Source organism: Periophthalmus magnuspinnatus, chromosome 17 (assembly GCF_009829125.3).
Source record: "Periophthalmus magnuspinnatus isolate fPerMag1 chromosome 17, fPerMag1.2.pri, whole genome shotgun sequence".
Taxonomy (NCBI): domain Eukaryota; kingdom Metazoa; phylum Chordata; class Actinopteri; order Gobiiformes; family Gobiidae; genus Periophthalmus; species Periophthalmus magnuspinnatus.
Window position 1 is genome coordinate 11689142 of NC_047142.1, and position 12338 is coordinate 11701479.

Here is a 12338-nt window from a genome sequence, read left to right on the forward strand (position 1 = left end):
GGCTAGGCTAGCTGACTGGTTATGGCTAATTAATGGTTATGTAAAACTACACCTAAAACGCACAGTTCGTTTCTAATGTTTGTGCAATCATGGTTGGGTTATGTCTTTAAAAGAAATTGTTAGGACCGCAAGCTAATGGTTTTAGCTTCCGGTTTATGGCTGAAGTTTTGACGATGTTGCACCTTTCATTATTTATATATAATTTTAAAAGGGCACAATGGAATGTTCCACAATAAGGCTTGGAAAAAATGCACTCTTACTTCTCCGTAGATCTGACCTGTAAGTTAGCTTGGAGGCGCTACCTGCTTGTGTCTAGTTTAATGCCATACTGTTAAACATTCTAGAAAAAAACAATAATATTTCCATGGCAACAAGCAGGTAGTAGGCCCAACAAAGAGCACCTTTAAATTGTTAATTGCTATGGTAACTGTTCTAATTTCTGAAACCTATGGATAGGCTTTTATTTTTCGTTTGGTTTTCAGCTGAATCTTGCAGTAGACTTTATGACTTCTTAATGTTGGAGTAATCTTACACTGAGGCGGCAATATCGTCCCGCAGTAAAACTTGAACGCTCATGTTTCAGTTTTTATCGTGTGTCACTAAAAGCACCATAAAAACACATGCGGACATTAATACAAGGCATGTCCAGTGCACAGGTCACACCCTTTGGATCATTTGGTACTTCAGCACTGCCTTAAAATTCTTCATACGCGTATATTGAATTACGGTCAAATATACTTTTATAATGTGTCCATAATATAATTTAGAAATAGGCTACCGATAATGAGTTAGAAAAAGAGGTCATTAAAATTAATCATAGGTGGATAATAACTTGACCCTACGAAAACATGCCAATTGGTAGCTAGCTGGAGGGTGGCTGTGTAGCAGAGATGGACCGATATGGGCGATATTTGCAATTTTTAGCGTATCGACTATCGGCCTTCAATCTCAAACAGTGGCCGATATTTCATTTAGGCCACTCAGCCGCCTAAAGAATATGTATAAAGCTTAATTTGAACACTTTAGTGCGGAGAGAAAACAACACAAAATGTGATTACACTGGGCTGTGGGTGAGTTTGTAATAAAGTTGAATTATATCATTTGGGGAAAATTACCAAAATTGGCCCCACATATTGGCCCAAAAATGTCGGCAGAGCATATCAGCCATAGTTTTTTCTGGATTCTAAGCAATCGGTATCTGCATCAGCCACGAAAAAACCCATATCGGTCAATCTCTACTATGTACGCTTGACCACGGACCTACTTCCATATCTACATACCACTACTGCTTTAATGGCGACTACTGGAGTTAAAGTAATCTTTTTTATATTTGAATAGGGCAGCACTTTGGGAACTCAGTAATAAAATAATAGTACTTTCTTTTAAATTCCCATGTGGCCTTATATCTGTGTAATCCCTCAGTCGTCCAGTAGTTCCATAGTGGTCCATGTGTCTTATACTTTTTCTGATACAGCTCAAGATCATTCTAAAGCAATTCAGGAAAGTTTCATTCCTGTCCTCTGAATGTGACTTTTTTAGTATCAATACCTGCTCAAATGAGTATCTAATTTTGGTATCGATAAGTATCTGATTTTTGCTACTTTTGACAACTCTAGTCCTAATAGGTTCATCTTATATTCCCGTGACTTTACCATCATTGAAATCAATAGGTGATTTTGTTTGCACCTCTGTCCATCTTTACATATGTGTGTGTGTGTGTGTGTGTGCGTGCGCTTGTGAGCCTAAAGCTGTGCATGCCTGTGCGTATCCATGGCAACCTCTCCTCAGTGCCACACACTTAACAAGTGCGGATGACAGCAAGCTAACACTTAGCAGCGTGAGACACAACACCAGACAGACAAGTGAAGTCGGAATGTGCCACCTAATCCGTGTAAGTGTGCGTCGGCCATCTTGACTCTGCTTTTGTTTACATTCCCAGCATCCTCCTCTCTCATCCCCATTACCTCTCACAGACGCGCACAGTCCACGCGGCGATGATCCAGGATGAGATGCTGAAGACCAGGAGGACGGTCCCGGGGCAGATGGTCATGAGGGTTTTCATGACGAAGCGTGTGTTGAAGTTGATTTTGTTGAGCGCGCCTATGCTCCGGGATGAGGCGTCGGTGAAGAGCTTGCTGTGCAGGAGCATGACGCGGCCGATCAGGTAGAGTCTGAAGAACATGGGGATGGAGAGGATGATGTCTACATCGGCGTCGGCCACAGAGGGGGTGTAGGTGAAGGCGAGGCGTGCGGTCCAGGTGAAGACGTACTGTCCCGGGATGGGGTGGATGGCGCACACCAGCAGCTCCAGCACGATGAAGAAGATGCGCTCGTATGTCATGGCTATCCTCCAATCGTCCGCGCCGTTGTCGACCATGAACAGCTGCAGGAACGAGGACACAGGCAGGTTAGGTCAGATTCACTCTTCACTGTAACACGCACTAACAGTCAAAAGTTTGCAAACACTTTGATTATTTACTGAAGGTATCAAATCTATGAAACCATATGGAATGTAGCAAACAAAAATAAAACTCAAAATAACTGAAAACTAAAATACCTTTTGCTTTTGGGGCATATAAAACAGGCCTATGTGCAGAGGCGTTCACTATTTTTGAAAACATTAAAACAAAGTAAAACATTGAGGTTAAATTGCTGTAAAATTATCATCAGGATAAACAGTAGAAATGTAAAATGACCCCGCTCGCCCTGTAAATGTACTTAAAGCATATGGATGGGACATTTCTTACAGTGGGCGTAAATCGTCAGTGGACGAGCCATAAACCATATCACCTTTCAAAAGGTGAAAGCACAATATGTCCGCCTCTCTCTTTTTCAAAAGGCTATATACTAAACTGTCCATAGTTTAACATTGAGCTGGAGGACAGACCAAACATAGCAATGTTTTGTATGTAAAGACTTTATTTTTAAATAAATGTGTGATTAAATTGCATTTATTTAGCTAATTCTGGCTGTGGGCCCCATTTTGGGCAGCCCTGTTATAAAGCAGTCTGTCTTGGTGTATTGTTAATATCTTTGAAATTACTGAACCTATCTAACAAAATCAAAAACAGACACAGTTCAATGCCACATCTGGAAGCAGAAGTGAATTTTTTATTTATACAGGAGGACCCAATGGGCTCTCTTTTTCATGGGTGCCCTGTTTAAAATACAACACAAACCGAAAAAACAATCAAAACAAATAAGTCCATATAAAACATCAAAAACAAGTAGGTTGTGTGTATAAAAGTTTTTTGAATCACTATTACTAAATCACAAAGGCATTGTTTGTCATGAAGTTTATATAAAATGTGATGTAAAAAGTCAGGTATATGATTTGTGAAGGAAAAAAGAAAAAAAAGCATGAACATAGTGCTGTTAAACGTCCTGTATTTCGTTTTATCAATGATTTGGATGTGTAAACAATGTTATAATGTTATATCCTCATCACAAACCTGGACTTGTGTTTATTTTTATTCTTGCATGTATGAGCGGCCCTCTGTATTTGGTCTTACAATGCTCAGTTACACCTAACATCTTTATCATGAACAAATGTTCTTCACTAACATACTCTGAAGCTATCAGTTATTGTTTTAGCCTCATTTAAACTGTTTCGTTCATCAGTGCACCAGCAGAGGGTCAATCCTTACAGCCTTATAAATGAAATGAAATTAACTTTTTATGTTCTAAACATAAAATATACTGTCCAGTGGGTAGTTAAAGCAAGTATCTACAGTATAAATAATGCAGGAGTTTAAAAATTCTTTGCAGAAAAACCCCCCATAGAAAAGCATGATGAGACTCACCTGTATCTCCCGGGCGTGGTACATTATTATAAGACCAAGCAGAATAACAGTGGATAGGCTGATAAGGCATTTCAGTGCAAATGAGTATGAAGACTCCTGCAGAGACACAAAAACACACAGAATTACAATGATGTCACTGCTCTGGTGTTAGCTAGCAGCCGCTCCTAAAGTCCTGATGTTTAAGACATAATATGAACGTAACATGGTTATACTCAGCGAGTCCACTTTTACATCTGTTTGTGATTTCAGTCTTTTTTTTTTTTTACATGTATTTGAGTAAAATATGTCTTGCACCAGTACACATATATTGCATAAGCAGCTCTTGAACTAAAATATGTCCACTGCACACTGTCCGCATCTAATTATAAAGCGTTTTATTGTGTGGAAGTGTGTGTTAGCATGCTAGCTGTTGTTAGCGTTACAATGATGGCCTCTTAAAGTTGTGAAACGTGCTTATAAACTCTAGTCATTATTTATAAGGCAAAAAATAAATTAGATTTGAGTAGTTTGGACTAGATTGAGGAACGTTTGTGGTAAAGTAATAAGTAGGAAGTGCGCTATTAGCATGTTGTTAGTTTGTTGTTAGCTTTCCCACCACAGCACAACTCCGCACTGGTGTCTGAGAGTGGTGAAAAGTGCTTATAAACTCATCATGGTGAAAATTAGCATAAGGCAAGTGAGGAATAACTTCGGACAACTGCAAACCGTTTAAAATGAACTAGTTCTGTTTTTCACATTTTTAAGATGTGAAAAACAGAACTAAGGTAAAATCGCAAAAGTATAGACTAAGAATTCCACACCAAAGTAAGTGAGCTTGAAATAAATCAAGTAAACAAATCAGACCTACTTAAAATTAATATTTCTTTATTTTCTAATCCTTTTTAAAGTTACCGGGAAAGCAGCACTTGCGTTAATCAGAACTAGGGCTTGTAACTAATCCACCAGTCACAGCCGTAGGTTCACACAGCCAGATTAACACACAAAAATCAATACATTTCACAATTCAATCAATTCCATTTAAGCCTTGGTCCTAACACGAGCCAGCAGTGCACTTCATTGTGATATTGACTGCAGGTCGTATCCTTGAACCCCGGGACGGATCAGCTCACATGGAACTAGCTGTTTGGAGAACACGTAAGATTTACCTCTCAGCTCTTCAGGCTGGGAACTGTTTAACAATACCATTCCACTATTTCTGCACAACCCAAACTAGCAATAAATCAATGCTAACACAGGGACCTTAGCTAAGTGCATGGTGCTAGCGTTAGCAGGGGACCACACAGGCGTTTGCTGTGATGAATAGCCAGAAGCGTGCAAGCTCCGCAACAGCTATGTGCAAAACAAGGCTCTTTCGAAAGCGTTTGCTAGTATGTGCCCGTGTGATTTGTGTGGTTGTTTTGGGGACATTTTAAAAATAACTTGGAAACTTTTATATCCAGTTTTTATTTTCAACAATCAAAAGGTGCTGGACCTGATTTTTACGGTCTTAAAAATGTACTAGCTCATGTTAAATAGTTTGCGACTTTTGTAGCACGGAGTTTTGCCGTCACAGCAACGCTAATTAGCATGCTAACAGCGCACCGGTAATGTTTGCAGATGATAAAGACGTTTAATAATAAGATGCAGATAGACTTTCAACACATGCTTGTATTTAAATATAGTTAGTTAATATAGATGTAAATAGAATACTATAACTTTGACTTTTTTTTTTTTTAATCATAATTCAAAACTCATGATAGTTTTTTTTTTTATTTATTTTTTTACTAGAGTCAATTTGAATTTTAAATCTGCAAGAAACTGTCACTTGGACATTACACGCCAATATTTGCGTAAGCCAGCCACATCTAGCTAATTATCGTAAGGCTGCGCTAATAATAAAATGTCAATGACAAAGTGTGACGGAGTCCTATCAATCACTGCTCTAAATTCTATGAAATAACACCATGTATTTTTAGCCATCAACCCGGCTGCTGTGCCCCAGAGGTTCAGAGAGGTCCCTGGGTAGACAACACGAGCATAAACGAACGCATCCACCTGATCAAAAGCAGATTGGAGTCCCACTGGGCGCTGGGATTGATGTGTCTTTATTTTGGGACATGAAACAAGGAGGCTAAAGGTACAACGTGAGTGATAGAATATAGATTGTTCTGTGCTAGTTTGACGAAGACGTTCTGGAGACGAGCTGAAATTGTGTCAGCTTTGCGAAGTACCTGAATACACACTGACAGTACGGTATTCAGAAGTTATTTTTCTATAATCAAAGAATACATTGCAGGACATGATCGCACAATTTAGGCTTCAAACTCTTCATAATCAGTGACAGAGTTTTGTTGGTGCATGTGTGATATTTCCTTCTCCAATTTGTCATAAATAAACGGAGAACAAACGGTGAAGCAAACACGAAGCTGTTTTCAATCCGATGTAGCGTCTTTACACTATCATTTAAATGTAAAAGTATTCTAAGTATTCTGAATGCAGTACTCTGATTGGCTATTAGACATTTTAATGCAGGAATTCAGTATTGTATAAGTAGCTAAATACATTTTCAAAGTATTCTTCCCATCACTGGTTATGTTTTGGTCGACAAGATTTGTAATAGTTAAATACAGTAGTGGTGGGCATATGGACTAAAATATAGCACGATATGAAAGTGAAAATTTGTAGAAACAATATAACTGATGATATAACTACATAACATAATGCTTCATAACGGTGCCACGTATCTGAGCAAAATGTGGCTTGCTTGAGTACAGATATATTATATAAGCAGCTCTTGAGCCAAAAATATGTCCACTGCACCCTGTCTACATCTAATTATAAAGCGTTTTACTGTGTGGAAGTGTGTGTTAGCATGCTAGCTGTTGTTAGTGTTATGGTGATGGCCGCTTTAAGTTAAGAAAAGCGCTTATAAACTCTTCACAGTGAATAATTAGGATGCTCGGAATGCATTAGGTAAGTGAGGAATAACTTTGGACCACTGCAAGACTTTTAAAACTGCAGCACCTGATTTTTTATTTACATTTTTTGTAATATATTTAAGTTAATTTGTCTTATCCCAGCAGGTATTCGCGCAAAATGAGACCGCTGTGTGCTGTTTGCATCTAAGCACTTTTATTTAACCACTTGTTTGCATGCTAGTTGTTGTTAGTGTTACCATGACAGCAAAAGTCCGCTCTGGTCTCTGAACTTGGATGTGAAGATGGTGAATAATTGGGATGCTAAACAGAGCGTGGTCTATGTAGTGTCTTTGGCTTTTGATGGCTCTGTCTTCTGTGTTTGCTCTGACGGGAGCCAAATGAGGTCCAGCAGACTGTCGGCAGACTGGAGAGTTTAGACCAGTCTGCAAGCTGCTCCTCCATATGATCCATTCTACAGACACATGCAACTATCACAGGGAGATTTGCATCAGAATAACTCAACTAATGAAATCCTCTGTACTAGAATTATCAAAAGTTTCTAAAATGAGATACTAATCGAAACAAGATATTAATTTGAGCAGCTATCAATACTAAAAAAAGTCACATTCATAGGACAGAAATGAACCTTTCTAGCTTTAGAAGTATAAGACCACATAGACTAGTATAAGGCCATGGACCACTATGGAACCTACCTGGACGACTGAGGGATTACACAGATATAACACCACATACAGTACTACGATTTTAAAAAAATTATTATTAATCAGTGTGGTATCAGAATCGGTCTTGATTATCGAGCATTCCTTAGGACTGAAATCTTTTATTTTGACCACACTATATGGTCTAGTTTTTGATTTATTGTAACATTCCCTTTACTACCAAACATCTACCTGCTAGCTGCGACGCCAAAATCCATCTTAATCATGTTACAATCACGCTACCTCCATTGTAAACGCATTATGTCATGTTCAACTCACTGTTCTCCTAAAGGGTCAACCGCAATAACCATAACGCTGTGACATATTGTGACAGCATGAATACCAAAACACCCCACCCCCACCCACTCATGGTCCTCCCCTCCTCCGTCACTCACTGCGGAGGTCGTATGCATCTATTGGGAGGTCGTGGTGATGAATGGACTTCGGCCCAGTGGTTAGCGGGCTCAGACAGACCCATCGACTGCCTTAAAACCACATACATCATCCTATAGATTAGCCCCGGCCTTAATGCACTGCCCACACCTTAGCGACGTGCCTAATTGTGATCGCAGACACGTGAGAAAGCTAGAAGGGGAAAATCAGAGGTCCTGTACCCGCTTTTTTCCCAATCTATTTGAGGAAAATGTGTCTTGACCATAGACTGTATACATAAATGGCCATAGCTAACCTGCTAGCCACGTTTCAAATAGGTGCGCTTCTGGCTCGACTCTGGCTCCAATTTACTTTACATTAGAAAACTGTCGCCCCTCTCTGCTTAACTGCTGTTAGACTTGTCATTTATGTATTAAAATGTCTGCATTAACCTGCTCTACCTGATCCTGGTGTTTTATTTCATTATTGTGTCCGTAACTCAAGACATGAACATTAATAACAGACAAATCAACTGTCTTCTTTCCCTGAGGTCGCTCCCCCTAGTATTAGCAACAGGTTTGATTGACAGCGTCACTAAGCACCCACCTCTTGCCAAACCAGTGGTGTGGGTGGGAAGGGGCGTTACCTTCAACAGCTTTGCTGTGATACTCGTGGGTTGGAATTCCAAATATGGAACTTGGCTCCAAATTTGCCGCTATAACTGTTAGCCTCGATAAGCTTCATTGAACTGAAGCTGAACGCTGTGGGTGACGACACATTCACTTAGTCCACTTCCTTATACAGTCTATGGTGTTGACCAGGCACAGATATATTGTATATGCAGCTCTTGTCAAAATAAGTCAGGTGTGCTGCCTGCATCTAATTAGAAAGTGTTTTATTGTCTGATAATCAGGAAATGCATGTTAGCATGCTTGTTGTTAGCTTTACACTCAAAACTTCGCTCTAGTATCTGATAGTGAATGACTGAATGGATTTTATTATTGTATTTTTCATACATATATCCCCAGCCCTTTTTGGGGCATTAACAAAAAGTGCAATAGGCCAGTTGCCAGACGTGTGTTACAAACACAAATGGATCCATACAAACAAATAAGTCTGATGCTTCTTCCAGGCTTTACAAAGAAATGATGCCAACCTATGAACATTAAAATGAAACTGGTGTTTCATCTTGTTGCCATCATTACACCAGAACAAATCCAAGCATTGGGAGAACATTTCATCAAACACAAGAGTGTTCTGCAGGGGTCTGAGAAAACCTCCTCCTCTCTAAGGCAATCAACGATCTTTTATCCAAAAATTTGCTCTGACATAAAATTCAGTCTTAAATGTATCTTTTAACTGAATATATGTCTACAACTTAGGTTTAGCCAAGATCCCATTCAGCCACTGCTCTTCATAATTGGACACCAGTTCTGCTCTTATTCTGCTGACGCTGCATGGCAAATTGTTATGAAATACACACTGAAGTGCTTCAGCAAAAACAGGCCAAAGCTCTGCTGTCCGGGGGACTTGGCTTTACTCCACTCAAAGACCTCTTCTGATACTGTTATCAGGCATATTAATAATGTGATTTCACACTCTGATCATGGCACACTTTCTTTGGATTGAGTCAGGGAGCTTTGTGAAATGTGCTTATAAACTCTTCGCGGTGAATAATTAGTTTGCTCAGAATGCATAAGGTGAGGAAAAACTTTGAGCAACTACAAACTGTTTAAAATGAACTGTTCTGTTTTTCACGTTTTTAAGACAGGAAAAATGTTGTTATTCATTTGTATTTGATTATACACTGGAAAAGTGTAATCTTGAAAAACTGTAGTGTCAGAAGAGATATTTCAGAGATATTCACTTAAAGCTGCACTGTGTAATTTCTCTGGCGGAGGGTCTGCCACTTATATATATATATGCGCACACACACACACAAACTTATCATAAGCAAGGTCTCAATGAACAGATCTAACCTGTCTGGCTTCGGCTGGCTTTGTTGTGTCATCTGCTTTTCTACATTGATATAGATGAGTTTAATACCATACTGTGGAACATTTTGGGCAAAGCTTAGAGACAAGTAGCCCATCCATCTTAAGAAAAATTACATAGTGCAACTTTAATTAAGATGTTATTGCCTTCTTTTCTTTTCCTTCGATTGGCGACTCCAAGATCCTGATGAAATTGAATTGCGGACAGTGAAAAAATGTGCTTTCATTGTAAATGTAATAAGCTATCATAAATTATTGGTAGTTTTCATTTCAAAGTGGGAAGATGGCAACAGATCTAAAAGTGTGGCACGTGCTGAGAATTAGAATTTTTGGCCACATCAGCTGTACGTCTGCAGAGTGTGGATTTATTGGCAGGAGCTTAAGTGAAGCTCTATCAAAGAGGAGAGAGGGAGGGGCCACAGAGAGAGGGAGGGGCCACAGAGAGAGGGAGGGGCCACAGAGAGAGGGAGGGGCCACAGAGAGAGGGAGGAGCCACACAGAGAGGGAGGGGCCAAAGAAAGTAGGAGGGGCTTGCACCAGGACCCACCTTAGTGTAAACCCCCCAGGACAGTTCTGTCTCCGTCACCATGACGACGATCCCAAACATCCCAAAGATGAGCGCGTAGTCGCTGAGACGTTTCCGCTTCTCGAATAGCGCCCTCCGGTGGCCGAGCTTGTAGCCAATGTCCTTGTTCTTCTTCTGCGGTGCCCGGCCCCCGCCCCGGCTGCCCTCCCGGACCAGGCTCTCGTTGGACGCCTTGCTGGGGTCCTCGCCGTTGCCCTTGGAGACCACCACCTCCAGCCCGGAGCTGTGCAGCGTCTGCAGAGGCTGCGTCTCCGAGTCCAGATCGGCCAGGTTCCGGCGCGACGATGACGCCAGGCTGCCCACTAGTGGTCGGACGACCCCGCCATTGTACTTGCAGGTGTTCATGGCTATCTGAGGGAGTCCGCTGCTCTCGCACAGGGAGGGCGTGGATCCAGCATGGCTCAGCTTCTTCTGCTCAGAGGAGGCCTGTAAGGGGCCACACACAAATGTTAGACCAGTACAAACTCAGGCTTTATTTAGAGCTTTGTGGGAGTAACACACTGCAGCTCTGAGCACGGCAACAGTTTGTTTTGACAAAAATATTGGGCCAAGTTTCTGTACCACTGCACATCACAAATATGTTTTTATAGCTCTGTTTCAAAGTACGTGTCAGCAAGTTCACCTGGCTCACATTCAAACATCCACAATTATATATGGGAGAAAAAATACTATAACAAGTATGCATAAAACTGACTTATAAAAATGTAACTATGAACATCATTCCTACGTCCCGTCACCTGTCTGTCACTGTCAGCCAATCACCTCTCAAAACATTCACTAAAATACACTCCATTCCCCCTCGTTGTTTCTGCCTTCCCAAATAAGCCATAAGCGCCCTCAACCTCTTCATCTTCTTTATCACCAGTGTCTAAACAACCAACACAACAACATGCATAATGGAATAGCATGTCCTCTATGCTTTTAAATCCCCATTTTAAAGAAAACACCAAAAATATATGGCTTCCAAGCATGTAAATAATGTATGGACTTTTACGTATAAATAAAACAACGTGACCAATCGTATAGGCCACAGAGTGCAGAAAATTGAATCTTTGAGCAGCACAAATTTCAATATGAAAGATTAATGCGCGGGACAGCACTGGTGACTGTTAGCGTAGCACTCTGCCTGGTCCGATGAGCAGAAAGAGGCTAAAAGTGAAAGTAGTCCCTCAGAAAACAGCAGGGGAGATGGTCTTTAGGGGAACTAGCATAGCCCTATGTAAGAACGTATGGGGAGAGCTAAGTCTGGAGCACTTAGGGTTAGCTAAAAGTCATTACTAGCAAGTAGACATTTTGGTTTACACATTTTAGCGTCAGCTGTTGAACACAAAAGTAAAGTGTCCGGAATAATAAAGATGCAACGTGTAACTTGTCTCCACACATTAAACATATCTATCTTGTATTTATTTCATCACAAGTTTTATTGTTCAAAAGTATCTTGAAAAAATGCATCCTTCTCCACAGATTTGACTTGTAACTTGCCCTTATAGTTCAATACCGTACTGTGAAAACATTCTATAAGTCACAAAAACTCCATGGAGATAAGCAAAAAGGTTCCGCAGTGCTCCTTTGATATGAAGCAGAAGCCGACATCGCGACTGCTACGAATAAAAAGCTTTGGGGCCATTTGGTAAATTATCAAGTGAATGGACTGAATTCACATTATTTCGCAAAATAGATTTCGAAGAGACATCACTTTACAGTCAGTCCCACAAAACTGAGGTCTGTTACACACAACCAAACAGCAGCTGAACACAGAGCACACAACAGAAACCAGAGCACACAGCAAACTCAAACAACATTTCACTACTGAGTTTAAAGTTTAAGTTTAAAGTACGCCAAATTGACTCTTGTGAGCTTTCAGCCACGTTAGAACATTGTTACCTCCTCAAAAACATACCCGGAGTTGTGTTTTGTTTCATTCAAACACATCACACATGTCTGAGTAATCTTTTATTATTAGTCTG

The 12338-nt window shown here is 40.4% G+C and overlaps 1 protein-coding gene across 2 annotated transcripts in view; it reads right to left on the minus strand.

The window, feature by feature from the left end:
- Positions 1–12338, minus strand: part of kcnn1a (potassium intermediate/small conductance calcium-activated channel, subfamily N, member 1a) — a 95906-nt gene that overhangs the window by 40811 nt on the left and 42757 nt on the right. For both annotated transcript variants that reach the window (XM_055228631.1, XM_033983072.2), the window contains exons 2-4: positions 10333–10797; positions 3804–3899; positions 1965–2383 (exon numbers count right to left, since the gene is read on the minus strand). In XM_055228631.1, coding sequence (XP_055084606.1) covers positions 1965–2383; positions 3804–3899; positions 10333–10797 — 980 coding nt within the window. The remainder of the gene's footprint in view (positions 1–1964; positions 2384–3803; positions 3900–10332; positions 10798–12338) is intronic.